This window comes from Oryx dammah, unplaced genomic scaffold, assembly GCF_014754425.2.
Source record: "Oryx dammah isolate SB20612 unplaced genomic scaffold, SCBI_Odam_1.1 HiC_scaffold_1, whole genome shotgun sequence".
Classification (NCBI taxonomy): domain Eukaryota; kingdom Metazoa; phylum Chordata; class Mammalia; order Artiodactyla; family Bovidae; genus Oryx; species Oryx dammah.
Window position 1 is genome coordinate 62,852,011 of NW_024070185.1, and position 15,128 is coordinate 62,867,138.

At 49.6% G+C, this 15,128-nt stretch overlaps 1 protein-coding gene across 2 annotated transcripts in view; it reads left to right on the forward strand.

Moving 5' to 3' along the window:
* The window catches only part of COL15A1 (collagen type XV alpha 1 chain), a 111,659-nt gene that overhangs the window by 34,976 nt on the left and 61,555 nt on the right, over nucleotides 1-15,128 (forward strand). For both annotated transcript variants that reach the window (XM_040238855.1, XM_040238861.1), the window contains exons 4-7: nucleotides 647-1,194; nucleotides 2,859-2,933; nucleotides 4,458-4,538; nucleotides 9,697-9,844. In XM_040238855.1, the coding sequence (XP_040094789.1) occupies nucleotides 647-1,194; nucleotides 2,859-2,933; nucleotides 4,458-4,538; nucleotides 9,697-9,844 (852 nt within the window). The remainder of the gene's footprint in view (nucleotides 1-646; nucleotides 1,195-2,858; nucleotides 2,934-4,457; nucleotides 4,539-9,696; nucleotides 9,845-15,128) is intronic.

Sequence of the window (15,128 nt, forward strand, 5' to 3'; positions counted from 1 at the left end):
ACGCTGTCATAGTGACAGCAGTGACAAAGAGGGCTGACAGTGCATGACAGTGATGCAAACATCAGGTGTCCTGAGGTCTGGGAGCGCTTCGTTGCGTCCCTGCTTTCCCCCCACATCCTGGGGCACCTGAACGGTAGACCTCACTCAAAACCAACAAAACAAACCTGCCCGCTTTTACAGAGAAAAATGGGGGGAAATCCCTATGTTGATGTGGGGGAACATTGTAGAAATATTCTGGAAATATTCTTATATGTTTTCCAAACTGCTGATCATGACTTGTTCGTGGGTAATGAAGTCAATTTAGTAGGTGGTTTCCAGCATGTTTTTAATAAACTAGAAGAGACAAAGAATTGTTCAATGGAAGGGAAAACATCATAGTGCCTGGTGAGTATTAAAAGTAAATTATGTTTTATGAAACATCTGTTTCAGGGTTACAGATATATATTTGTCTAAACGTGCATATTGGGTGGCCATGTAAATGTATTTCTTATTATGGGTCATTGTCAAAAGAGTTTGACAAACAATAATTAAGACGCTGCAGTGGGGTTCTTGAAGGATCCCATCTCATTTCCGGAGTATATTTCCTCATTTCCAAGCAGAGAGGAATGTGTGTGTGAAGCGCGGCCTCTTCTCTCCCTCCCTGCAGAGTCGGCTTCCCGGGGCCCCCTGGACCTCACGGAGCTCATCGGCGTCCCGCTGCCCTCCTCTGTGTCCTTTGTCGCTGGCTATGGTGGCTTCCCAGCCTACAGCTTTGGGCCTGGTGCCAACGTCGGCCGCCCGGCCAGGACCCTCATCCCATCCACCTTCTTCAGGGACTTCGCCATCAGCGTGAGGGTGAAGCCCAGCAGCCCCCAAGGCGGTGTGCTCTTTGCTGTCACGGACGCCTTCCAGAAGGTCATCTACCTGGGCCTGCGGCTCTCAGGCGTGGAGGACGGCCGCCAGCGGGTCATCCTCTACTACACGGAGCCTAGCTCCCAGGTGTCCCGAGAGGCCGCCGTATTCCTCGTGCCCGTGATGACCCACAAGTGGAACTACTTTGCCGTGGTCATCCAGGGCGAGGAAGTGACCCTCCTCGTGGACTGTGAGGAGCATGGCCGCGTCCCCTTTCCGAGATCCTCCCAGGCCTTGACCTTCGAGCCCAGTGCGGGAATCTTTGTGGGCAATGCAGGAGCTACGGGGCTGGAGAGATTCACCGTGAGTTCAAGTCTTGCAGACGAGGAGGCTGCTGGACACTGCAGCAAACACAAGCGCTGTTCTTATTATCATTTTATCCTTCTGTCCTCAAAGAGGCATGCATGCTAGTGGGATGAAAGCTAGTCTCGAAACTCAGAACTTAGATTCTATTCCTGAGTTTTCAGTGTAGCTTGATGATTTTAAACAGTAGCTGAATTCTCTGATCCTCTCTGTGTTTTCTTATCTGTGAGTGGGGATTAGAAAACTTAGGCTATAGGGTTGTGGAATCATGTGAGCTAGCCTGTGTGAAAGCACTTTGTCTGTTTTTAGGCATTATAAAAAGGGTAAGGTTTGTAATATCTTTCAGTGATTTTATCTTTGGAAAAAGGTGACAGCTGCATATAATTTCTGCAAATGTGAAAGAGCTGAGATGAGAGAGTGTGAGGTAGTTGCTCTCTCTCCGTTGGGACAATGTGCCTTGAAAAAATATCAGAAGACTGATTTTACTGTCAAAATGGATTTTTATGAATGAGCCATTCTAAAGCAAATCCCATGTTACTGTAGTCATTCATTTAGTCCCCACTATTCTTACTGGGTTGGGAGGATCCCTTGGAGGAGGGAACGGCTACCCACTCCAGTATTCTGGCCTGGAGAATTCCATGGACTGTATAGTCCATGGGTTTACAAAGAGTCGGGCAAGACTAAGCAGCTTTCACTTTGATTCTTACTGCTGCTGCTGCTAAGTTGCTTCAGTCATGTCCGACTCTGTGCGACCCCATAGACGGCAGCCCACCAGGCTCCTCCGTCCCTGGTGTTCTCCAGGCAAGAACACTGGAGTGGGTTGCCATGTCCTTCCCCAATGCATGAAAGTAAAGAGTGAAAGTGATTCTTACTGATGCCTTCCCAATTGACTCAAGACAGGACTGGGCTGGAGTTTGGGTTTATCTGTAATACAGTGGAATATGGATTTTAACAAGGTAGAATCCAATGAACAGTTCTGAAACTTTCACCTGGAGATGGGCTTCCCTGGTGGCTCAGATGGTAAAGAATCTGCCCACAATGCAGGAGACCCAAGTTCAATCCCTGGCTTGGGAAGATCCTCTGGAGAAGGGAATGGCAACCCACTCTAGTATTCTTGCCTGGAGAATTCCATGGACAGAGGAACCTGGCAGGCTACAGTCCATGGGGTCACAAAGAGTTGGACACAACTGAGTGACTAACATCACCACCACATATGCAGAGAATGGGCTGTTGGGGGTAGGGAGGGGAGGCAGAGTGGAGGCAGGGAGCCTGGCTGACAGCTACTCTGGGGACAAGTCCTTCCAGCTGGGAAGCTTTGAGCCATGGGGGAGAGACACTTTCTGGTGGGGGAGGCGTGTACTTTAGGGTTCATTGCTGACAAGTTAGGGACCTGGGGACCTGTTAGGAGGCTGCTGTTATTCTGCACTTTGAATACTGAGCTCTCCAAGGACCTCTCTGGTTAGTGGGGCTCATTTTACATTGTCCCAGGGAGAGTGCCCCTTAGTGAGAGCAGGCCTGGAGATGGCATGGTTTTCTTTTCATGGCCTCGGGCAGCCCTTCTCGCCCCTGTCCTCTCACTGGTTCTGCTCTGTGTGAAAACGGTCACGTGTCCCAGTGGCGCTTGTGCTGTACACGTGGCCTCTGACCCCTCTGCTTTCCTCTAGGGTTCCATACAGCAGCTCATCATCCACCCTGACCCCAGGACTCCCGAGGAGATGTGCGAAGCTGAAGAATCCTCGGTGAGTCCCCCCACTTCTCCCTATCACCCCCACAGTGGGCCCTGAAGCCCCAGCAGCCAGAGAAGGGCCCGGCACCCAGGCAGTTTTTCACCCCAAACGTCATGGAGTCTCTGAAATCCCTTATCTTGGCAAGCTCTGCATCAAGTCCTGTTTTGAGCTTTTTGGCTTTGTTATTATTTTTGAGAACTTCAGCCATGTCTTTGGTGTATGGTGGAGGATTGGTGAGGCGGTGGCGGGCGGGGAGTTGTGTTTCTTCTAAGGTGTTAGGTTCTTCCATGGCTGTGCCAGTCACTGGCCTGGTTTCCAGACTTCCTGCCAAGAAAGGGTGTCAAGATTCTAAAATAAAAGTTAAAGCTCCAAGACATTCTGAATGTAAATTCTTATAAAAACAAACCTAAATTTAGCTTTTATGCTTGGCAAATGAATCAGTTCCTCAAAAGGGGGTGGTGAACAAGGAAAAAAAGATGGGTCCTTTTCCGTCTTCCTCCCTCCTCCCTCTCCCTCCAGGACTGACTGAGTACCTGCAAGGTGACAGACCTGGGGAGATGCTGGAGATAAAGAGATGAACTGGGGATCGTCTGCATCCTCAAGATGCTCAGACATGTCCAAAAGCAGTGATAGAGCTGAGTGTAATTGGTCCTCAGACCCAAATTCTACAAGTCAGGTGGGGGCAGGAAGGTGGAAGAGGAAGAATAGGAAGCCGGTCAGGAAGGAACTGATACCTGGTCAGTGACAAGCAAGAGTCAGCCAGATGAAGAAGAAGAGATATTCCCAGCAGAAGACACTGCACAAAGAAGGAAAGTCATAGGCCAGCAGAGCATGGCGTATTTGCAGACCTTCAGATCCTCTGTCTGTCAGCCCCAAAGCTAAGCATAAACTGCTTTCATTCATTCAGTAAAAAATGCTGCCAGTGTAGTTGGAAAGCCAGCCCCTCAGAAAGAACTTGGCCCTGGGAGAATATTTGCTCTCCTCGAGTCCATGATTCCAGCCTGGCATTCCCATGATGCTGAGAGAAGGGAAAACTTGTGTGTGTATATTGCTTCATCTCTATGGTGCTATTAATACTGAACAAACAGAAACAATCCAAGGGTCCACAAGTAGGTTACAAAATCATGGCACACGGTGTCCTGGCTGCCATCAGGGGGCTAACTGTGAAGACTAGGTAACAAGGGTAGGATGTTCTTCAAATGTAGTGGTTCCCAGTGAGAAATTCTGGTGACAGTCACCACAGAGGGAGAGCCTTTTGATCAAGATAGGAGGGCACTTGGGCAAAATGTAAGTAGGTATGTTGGAGAGACTACATTGATTGTACTTTTTGTTTGTTTGTTTTGAGCAGTAAAATGTGGAAGGAGCCAAAAAGAATAGCTAAATCACATGCTTTCCCCTTCATCCCACGTTCTCTATACACCTCCATCTGCATCTTTCCTTTTACATGTACCCTGTTTCTCCATAGGAGTCTGTTTCTATGACTCCCCAGTTATAAACTTTTCTCCCCCTTTGCCCACATGGTTTGTCTCCACACAGGCATCTGGAGAGACCAGCGGGCTCCAGGAGACTGATGGAGTAGCTGAGATCTTGGAAGCAGTCACCTACACTCAAGCCCCAGTGAGTACTGGGCATTGTGCTGTGCCATCTCGGTCAGCTTTTAGCTAGGCATTATCCAAGAGGACCCACAGTCTTGGTCTGAAGTCTCTGTCCTCAGATCTGTGACTTCATTTGACAGCTTGCCTGGGGAAGTCAGGAAAATACTGGCCAGTGGGCATTTTGCAAAATCCTCAGTATAGGGGCCTTCCCTGGTGGCTCAGAGGTTAAAGCGTCTGCCTTCAATGCGGGAGACCCGGGTTCGATCCCTGGGTTGGGAAGATCTCCTGGAGAAGGAAATGGTAACCCATTCTAGTATTCTTGTCTGGAGAATCCCATGGACGAAGAAGCCTGATAGGCTACAGTCCACAGGGTCAAAAAGAGTCGGACACGACTGAGCGACTTCACTTCACTTCACTCATTGTACGGGAACGCCGATACCCAGGTGCCACCCTGTGCTGCGACCAGGGGAGGGCTTTCCAAAGGCGAACTCTGCTCCATCGCCTCCCAGCTGTGTGAGCTTAGGTGACTTACTCAGCCTCTCTGAGTCTCAGCCCCTCTTGCACCAAACAATAATAAGAGTGCTATCTTGTGAGGTCCTCACGAGGTCCAATGAGGCTGTGCAAGGGAAAGGTCTCGGCCCAGTGGCTGGCACAAGGGAAGTGGCTGTTGTTACACTTGTTCGGGGCTCTGGCTATGAGAGGGAAGTTGGGGCCCTCACTCCTGTGAGATGCAGAGCCCTCCTAGGAGCTCATTTCTGGTCCCATGGGAAAGGCAGCCATCCTCCCAGTGGTGTGGGCCTCCTCCCTCTTGGGAATGTGCCCTGTGGCCGAGACAAGGAAGTGGTTTTGAAAGCATTGAATCAGTCTGTGGAGAGGAGCCTGTTCTAATAAAAACACCAAGGAGCCTGTTCTAATAAAAACAGCCAGCAGTGTCTGAGTCACTGAACATGGAAACCCCAGCCATCTCCTAGACTGGTCTGGCTCAGTCTATGGACACATCTCTGATGGAAGAAAGCAGGGAGCTGGAAAGAAGGCAGAGGCTATAAATCATAGACATCCGGTGACAGAGGTGTGGGTGGGGCAGAAAGGACCAGAGTCTGTTACTGTGAGAGGGGCTTAACGGTCACCTCTTCCTGTTCAAAGATGTACAGAAAACTGCCCTTGGTACTACTGAACAAACTGTGAGGTCCAAAGAAGGAAAGAGACTGGGCCTAGGGTGTGTGGCTGAGCTGAGGCTAGAGCACAAGTCCCATTATGCCCCATCAAGGATTTGGCCATGACCTTGTACTGCTGGCCTGGGTGGTTTTGCAGGGGTGCCCCACCCCGGGACCACAGCCAATCTGTGGGTAGCTGTGATGGAGAAAGTGAAGGGTCCAAGGTGCCTGCCTGGGTGGTGACTTGGGGCAGCTGTGCCGAGCAGTGTTGCAATCCCATGAGCCCATCATCCCTTGGCCATCCCACTGGCATGTCCAGGACGTAGGGCAGCAGGGCACAGAGCCATGGTCCTCTAGGCTTTCTGGTCTGATGCTGCCCCCCAGTGTACCAATTCACAGCTAGGAGTGAGGCTGACTCGGGCAGAGAGACTAATAAGCCAAGGTTGTCCTGAGGGATGGACATGAAGTGGGGCTTAAGAGCATGGGACGCCATGGAGGTGGAGGCTGGTCAGGCACGGCTGTAACCTCCTTTGCAGGGCGGTATTTTCCTTTCGTTCCCTGGAGGAGGCACCGAGGTACAGGGGAGTGCAAAGGTTTGCCTGAGGGTGTGCAGTCTGGAGGCGGCAGAGCCGGGTTTCCAGCCTTGGGTCCAGGCCGCTGTCAGTCACATCAGCCTCAGGGGACTGCCCCCTCTTTCACCCTCCCCTAGAAAACTCCCCTCCGTGGCTCCCTGCCCCAGGACGGGGGAATTTCCCTCTTGGGCTCAGATGTTCCCCTCCCTTCTCTATCTGGCTTTTCTCTTGGAATGAATCTCACTTCCGGGTCCTCACCCTTTGCAACCTGCCACCCTCTAAGATACAAACCATGACCCTCAGACTGAATCATGGAGTGCCTGAGCGGTCAGGGACTTAAAAAGCCAGCCCCTCCTCACCTCCTTCCCCATTTAGGGTAGGAGTCGCTGCTGCCCCATTCTTCCTGCTAAGTCAGTGTCTGCTGACACACCTTTCCATTTCTGGAAAGTTCTGTCTTTGCTGAGTTAGAATTAATACCCTGTGGTTCTCAGCCCTGGCTGTGCATCAGAGTCCTGAGTGTGTGTATATGTGTGTATATGTCTGTGTGTGTATGTATGTGTTTATATATAGTGTGTGTATGTATGGGGGGGTAGGGTGGGCAGAACTAGGAGACAGTCTTAAAAAAAGCCCCTTGCCTGGGCGCATGCCCAGACGTTCAGATTCATGAATGAATGGAGTGAGATCGAGGGTCTGTCTTGCACAAAGCTCTGCAGAGGATTCTTCTCCGCCTCCAGGACCTCTCTTCCAGCCACACCCAGGGCTCACAGATCCCTAGCACACCCCGCCCTTTCACCCCTCGTCCATGCCTTGGCCCCTGCAGTTCCATTTGCTAGGCGGGCCCTCCCCCATCCCATCTCTACCTGGCCAGTTCCCACTCCTTCAGGGTCCAGTCCAAAGCCCCTCACTGGAGGCCACGGCCACGCTCCCCTCCTCACGTGTGGCTCTCCATCCTGTAATCTCACAGCGAGTAGTGTCTGGGTCTGTGTCTCCCAGATTGTCCAACAGTTCAAGGACAGACACCCTTCTTATTAATTCATTTCCATATCCCAGGGATCAGCCAAGCCATGGAACACAGTAGGGCCTCAAGAAATATGTGTTGAATGAGGGCCAGCAAACTACCACATTTTAATTTAAAATTAAAGACTCAACATTCCCATTTTGTCACAGGCTACACTGGTTCTCCATCTACACTAACCCCTGAAAACCAGCAGCAGCCTGTTGGAGGCAGGACCCCTGACCCTGACCACCAAGGGTTAGCTCACCAGCTCTGCTTTGAACCCAGGCTTCATGGCTGCCTTAGTGGGAGTTTGTCTAAAGAGGTTTTTAGCTGACAGGCTGGAGTCAGTGATTCCCTGTAACTCAGCATTTGCCACATTGAGTCACTAAGCTTAGCCCACCCTTTCCTGACTGTCCTATGTTTCCTGCACCCTGACCTGCCCTACCGGCCTCATCTGAAATCCCACGTCCCTTATGAAGCCACTTGGCTTCCAGCCACCAGCAGCCTTGCTCCAGGATAAACACGGGCTTTCTTGGCCCCATCAGGGAACCATCTGAAGTGGCTTCCCCTGGACCCCTGGCAGGGAGAGGAGAGGAAAGGACCTGCCTGGGGCAGAGGTGCTTACTGCTCCGCTGGATCACCATGCAGCTGCTCTTCCCAGCCTCTCCTTGGGGGGGAGCGTTTCTGCGTCCTGCTCCCACTACCCCTCCTGGTTCCTGCCTCACCAGGCTTCTTTAGTGCATCCTCCTGGTCTCCTGGCCTAAACCTCAACCCCCCAGATCCGTGCTCTCATTAACACCAGGGTGAGCTCCCTAAAGTGCCCACCTGCCCAGATCCCCCCATCCTGATACCCAAGGGATGCTATTTGTTGCTCCTTTACAAGCCCAGACTTCTCACCTAGGAGCCAGTCCCATCCCTCTTGCTGCCTCCCCAGGCTTTATCCCCCTGCTACTCCTCCAGCCCTCTCCACGCTCAGGTTGTCAGGCCCTGTCAGTGCTTTGTCCCTTCTTACCTCAGTGCCTTCCTCCATTCCTGCTTTCTGAAACGGTTTATTCTTTAAGGCTCAACTTCTTGAAGCCTTCCATCCTTGCTCTCACCTTGGAAACTTAAGAGTACAGTAAACTACATCTTTTTTTAGTACAGAAATATTCCATATTCATTATTGAAAAAACTATAAGTGCAGATGAGCAAAATCATAATTATTACTTTTAATATCAATACCCAGAGAAATCACATCTGGATTTGGATGATGGCTACCATTTATGGGCCCATGCTCTGGACCTGGCCCTGTACCAAGCACCTCCATGCATTTTATACCTTTTAAGTTGTTGTTATTGGCCCCATTTTATAGGGGAGGAAGCTGAGGCTCAGTAAGTTATATGACTTATTCAACATAACATAGTTAATAAGAGGAGAGTTGGAATTTGACCTGAGTTTGATTATGAGAACTGAACCATTAAATCCTAAAGTTATGGGGCTCATAAGAATCTTCCTTGTTCTGATGGACCAGAGACTCATCCTTTATGTACTAGGTTCTGACATTAAGGAAATAGCCTTCTGTTATTAGTCAGGATAAGTAAGTGATGGTTGTGGTAAGAAATTTACGCTGAAACCTTCATGTCTTAGTTATTTCCTGTTCTGACCACAGATCCAACACTGGTCGGCAGGATCCTTCTGTTCACCCCAGTCCCTTAAGCTCAGAAAATGATGAGACAGTCTGACCACTGATGAGCCCTGGGTCACAGGAACTCCTATTTGGTTCTGGGTCTGGGGATGACCTTTGGTACCCTTTATCAGGATTTCTACCTAAGTCTCTGAACTGTTGTTTCCAACTATTGGTTTTTTTGTTTGTTTGTTGTTTCCTAGTTGGCAAAGGTGGTTAAGATATAGGTTGGTTTTGGAAAAGCTACATAGAGACTGAAGTTTCCTAGAAAGAAAACCATACCTGCCTTTTATTTTCATAGGCACGCATGATTAGTATACATCTGGGATGGGATTTATCCAGCTTTCCCTGAACACAGCCCTCTTCCCCATTGCTCCCTCTCTTCCTTCCTTCGTCCCACCCTTCTTCCCTCCCTTCCTCTTTCCCTTCTTTTCTACCTTCCTCCCTCCCTCCCTCCTTCTGTCTCCTCCCTCTAACACATCTTTACTGAGCACCTCCTCCGTGCTGGCCTGGGATGCAGGGATCACAGGAATGTGATCTCTGTGCTCCAAGAGCTTCATCCAAGAGTAGCAGAGTCCCACTGTTAACTGAACAAAATTTAATTACCCCAACATGCACCTTTTTCAGGGACTAGGGAAGATCAGTGATGACCCAGGTACACAATAGGCAGGATAAGGCTTTCTGGGTTTATTCATCTTTTGTGAAGATACTCTTTTCTCCAGTGATACTCACTGCCATCTTTTCTGTTCTCATGCCAAGTAAATCCTTTTGGGTCTCATTTTTCCACCCTGCAGTCTAAAGAAGCAAACGTTGAACCCATACACACACCTCCAACTCCATCCCCTGCCTCTGAGGATGCAGAACTTTCCGGTGAACCTGTACCTGAAGGGACCAAGGAAACCAGCAACTTGAGTGCTGACCCGCACAGCAGCCCCGAGCAAGGCAAGTCCCTGGAGTCCTTCATACTCAGTGGGTTATGTTGAGTGATGACTGAGTGATGTGTTTATGTATAGATGATGTGTGGGTGGAGCACCTCACTTGACTTTCCCTTCAACCTTGAGTAAGGAGCTGCAATCATCCTCACCTTACAAATAAGATGGAGAAGTCAAGTCATGGAGAAGTGATGTCACCCAGCTGAGATTGTACAGCTCATAAATGGCAGCTGCTGCTGCTAAGTCGCTTCAGTCATGTCCGACTCTGTGCGACCCCATAGACGGCAGCCCACCAGGCTCCCCCATCCCTGGGATTCTCCAGGCAAGAACACTGTAGTGGGTTGCCATTTCCTTCTCCGATGCATTAAAGTGGAAAGTGAAAGTAAAGTCGCTCAGTCGTGCCTGACTCTTCGAGACCCCATGGACTGCAGCCTACCAGGCTCCTTCACCCATGGGACTTTCCAGGCAAGAGTACTGGAGTGGGGTGCCATTGCCTTCTCCGCATAAATGGCAGAGCTGGCGTTTAATCTTGATACCAAGAACTTTTAACCCCCAGACTCTATCCCTCTAGGAGGGCCTGGAGTGTGAAAAGCTTGTGATCATTGTGACTGTTTATTAAATATCTACTGTGTGCCAAGTGTTATATACTTCCTCTCCAATCCCTGCAATACATCTCCTAGTTGGTAGTATTAGCCAGGATTTTACAGATGGAAAAACCGATGCTTGAAAAGGTGAGCAACGTGTCCATAGTCACACAGCTAGTGAGTGGTGGAACTGAGCCAACACTCAGGCCTGACTCCAGAATCCCTACTCTTTCTAGCCTTGGCCACAAACTCACCGACTCTCAGAGGATCAGGCCATCTAAACTCCTGTTGGCACTTATCGGAAACTAACGGATGGCCAGAGAATGGCAGACACCCAGGAGGTTATCAGCAAGCCTGGCCTCCTGGTTCCCCATCCAAGGCTCTCACCATTGCTCAGCCACACAGAGGAGCCCCGGCAGAAGTCCAGGATCTGACAGATCCCCTGAGCAGCAGCTGGACATGTGCCCATAGCCTGAGATCAACCTGCGTTTTCTGCCCTTTATCAGAGGGGTAGCCATTCAAATTGAAGTAAGTTGTAACCAACACCAGAGCACCAAGATTTAGGTACAAGACACCCCCCCACCCCCATTCACATGTGCAGCCCTAGAACTGGTGACACAGAAGATTTAATTACCCAGGGACATGGTCGTGGTGAACTCCGTAGGAAAAGCAGCTTTTAAAACTATATGTGTGCTATGACCCTAAATTTGAATATATGTTACTTATATCTATGTATTGCCACATAGAGCTGTGTGTGTGTTTGTATGTGTGTGTGTGTTAGAATGATATACAACAAAATGTTGTGAGTAGTTATCTCTGAGTGGCATGATTATAGGTGGTTTTCATTTTCTTTTTTCTTCTGTATTTTATAAGTCTAAAAAGATGACTTAGATGGTGAAGAATCTGCCTGCAATGCAGGAGACCCAGGTTCTATCCCTGAGTCAGGAAGATCCCCTGGAGAAGGAAATGGCTAACAACTCCAGTGTTCTTGCCTGGAGAATCCCCTGGACAGAGGAGCTGGTGGGCTACAGTCCATGGGGTTGCAAAGAGTGAGACAAGCCTGAGCAACTAACACTTTTACTTTCATCAGTAAATGAATGTTATTTTAGCAAGTAAACTTGGGAAGTCTGTTCGTGAGAGGAGGTATACAGTACTGAATAAAAATAAAGTCACAGTACCAGCAAGGAGTCAGGGTGTAGCTATGGAAAGACTGCTGGCTGAGAGTAGACACTTTGGATGAAAGCCTTGCTCAGCCACTTATTTGCTGTCTGGGCAAGCTACTCAACATTTCCAAGCTTTGGATTCCTCCTCAGTCCACTGGGAGCATTCACAGCCCCTGCCTCCCGGGTGGATGAGAGGGTTGAATGTTGCCGCTACATTCGATGAATGATACTGCCGCTGCGGGTATGGAAGTGGTTTGTCAGCTGCGGATGCTGCTCTCCAGGGCGTGATTAGGACTTCAGAGAGAGGAGCAAGGAGAGGGCAGAGACTGCGGGGTTGGGAGGCCTCTCGTAGACTGAGAAGTGAGTGCGTAGGAGGTGGGATCCAGTCTGAGCTCGCCTCGCAGCTCGCCTGTTCCCAGCATCTGCCAGATTCCCTCTACGGAAGGCAGAGGCCAAGCGGAAACAGCAGAGCTGGCTAGAGATCTTTAGAGGAAGGAGCTGGACCCCGACCCCCAACTCTGGCTAGAGAAGGCCTCCCAAGAGTTGTATTCCAAGGGTCGCTGACACCATCCCTGCACAGGACATTTGAGCCACCCTCACCTTCATCCTTCAAGGGATGGGGAAGCAGAGGCCTGGGGTCCCTCTGGCTGCTTGCACAGCACCCTCTGGTGGCCAGAGTAGGGAGAATGAGAATGGCCAGGGGCTGATGACTCCAGGACACTCAGTTTTTTAAAGTGCACATGGGAATACCTGAGCTAAGATGGCGGAGGAATAGGAAGGGAAGACCACTTTCTCCCTCACAAATTCCTCAAAAGATCATTTCAACGCGGAGCAAACTCCACAAAACAACCTCTGAATGCAGGCAGAGGACATCAGGCAACCAGAAAAGCAGATCATTGTCTTCAAAAACAGGTAGGAAAAAATATAAAAGACGAGAAAAGAGACAAAGGAGGTGGGGAGGGAGCTCCGTCCCGGGAAGGGAAGCCCGTCCCGGGAAGGGAATTCTAAGAAGAGAGGTTTCCAAACACAAGGAAACACTCTACCTGCCGAGTCTAAGGCGAGCCTTGGAAACACAGAGGGCAACATAACAGGAAGGAAAAACGAATAAATAATTAAAACCAACAGATTACAAGCCCAACAGTAACTCCCCCAGCGGAAAAGCCGCGCAGACGCCTGCCGCTGCCGCTAGCAAGTGGGGGCAGGGCAGGGAAGCGCGGGAGCCGCGGGCTGCCGCGCTCGGTAAGAAGCGGGCAGAAACGCCCCACGCGTAACCAGAGCGAACGAACTTGGGCGAGCAAGACTGGGGGATAGCTACCACGCGAAAAGCGCGAACATAAGACCCCGCCAGGACCGCGCACAGAACAAAGGACTGAACGGAAATAGCCGGCTGCAGACCATCCCCCGCCGGGGACAGGCAGCCAGAGCTGTAAGGGCTGGAAAGGGGCAATCGCAGCCCCGGAGAGACTACCTAAAAAGCGGCAGGCAGGCTTCTTAGCTGAGACTTCAGGTGATGCAGGACAGTCACCATCCGCCTCACAAGGAGCGCCAGCAGTACACCCAGAAAACTGAGCAGTAGAGACAGAGAAGGGGACAAGTCCCGGCGACCGCGCTCGCCAAGCTCCCGAGCTGCTCGGACCCGGGAGGGGCGCAGAGCGCAGTCCCAAACAAGTTTGTGCCGCTGAGGGTTACCTGGGCGCCAAAACCGAGCAGCTTGGACCGGGGAGGTGCGCGAAGCCTGGGGCCGGCCTCGGATGGTTCCTGGCTGAGCTCCGTGGAGCCGGAGCGGTTTGTGCGTCGTGCGGGGAGACAGGTCCAGCGGGGTTGAGACGCTGTGTGCCCACGACAGTGCTATTTGTTTGCAGCATCCCCCCTCCCCACAGCGCGACTGAACTAGTGAGCCTAAAAAAAAAAAAAGTGTCCACCACCGCCCCCATGTGTCAGGACGGAATTCAGACCCTGAAGAGACCAGCAAACAGAAGTTAAACAGAGGGAAACGCCTTGGAAGTGACCAACACGGCCCACAACATCAGAGAAGGGCCAGATATATCTTCACGATTTTTACAATCATTTTTTTTTTGCCTTTTTTTTTTCTTTTCTTTCCTCAAACTTTTTTTTTTTAACTGTTAAGTCTTCTATTTCAATACTTTATATTTCTATAACTATTACTTTTCAAAAAAAAAAAAAGACTCTACTTTTTTAAAGCAAACACCATATATAGTCTTCGCGTGGTTGTTGTTGGTATTTCTTTTTTAATCTTGGGGTTTTTTTTTTTCTTATATATATATTTTTTTTTCCTTATTTTTTTTCCATATTTCTTTTTCTTAACATTATTATTTTTTTTAATCTTTTCTCTTTTTTTTCTTTCTTCCTTCTGCTTCATCTCTTTAACATTGTATTTTTGAAAATCTAACCTCTACTCTAGGTTTTTAATCTTTGCTTTTCGGTTTTTGTTGTCAATCTTGTACATTTCATAACCCAATCTTACCTGACAGCAAGATTACTGGCGTGACCACTCTCTCCTCCTTTTGGACTCTCCTTTTTCTCCACCAGGTGACCTCTGTCTCTTCCCCCCTCCCCCCATCTCTCCTATATCCAACTCAGTGATTCTCTGTGTGTTCTAGATGGTGGAGAGCACCTAAGGAACTGATTACTGGCTGGACCTGTCTCTCTCCTTTTCATTCCTCTCTCTTACCCTCCTGGCCACCTCTGTCTACTTCCTCTCTCTCCTCTTCCCTGTATAACTCCGCGAATACCTCTGAGAGGTCCAGACTATCGAGCGCACATAAAGAAGTGACTATTGACTAGCTTGCTCTCTCCTCTTTTGATCTCACAGCATCTCATTCCAGTCACCTCTAACTACCCCCTCCCTCTTCTCTTCTCCATGTAACCCAGTGAACCTCTCTGGGTGCCCCTCAATGTGGAGAAACCTTTCATCTTTAGCCTAGATGCTATATCATTGGTGCTGTATAGAAGGAGAAGTCTAGAGACCACCGTAAAAATAAAACCGAAAACCAGAAGCAGGAGGCTTAAGTCCAAAGCTTGAGAACATCAGAGAACTCCTGAATTCAGGGAACATTAAGCAATAGGAGCTCATCAAATGCCTCCAAACCTACACTGAAACAAAGCTCCACCCAAGGGCCAACAAGTTCCAGAGCAAGACATATCACACAAATTCTCCAGCAACACAGGAACACACCCCTGAGCTTCAATATACAGGCAGTTCAAAGTTACTCCAAAACTTTAGACGTCTCATAACCCATTACTGGTCACTCCACTGCACTCCAGAGAGAAGAAACCCAGCTACACCCACCAGACCTCCAACACAAGCTTCCCTAACCAGGAAACCTGGACAAGCCACTGATACAACCCCACCCACAGTGAGGAAGCTCCACAATAAAGAGAACTCCACAAATTACCAGAATATAAAAAGGCCATTCCAAACGCAGCAATATAACCAAGATGAAAAGACAGAGGAATACCCAACAGGTAAAGGAGCAGGAGAAATGCCCACCAAACCAGACAAAAGAGGAAGAGATAGGGAATCTAC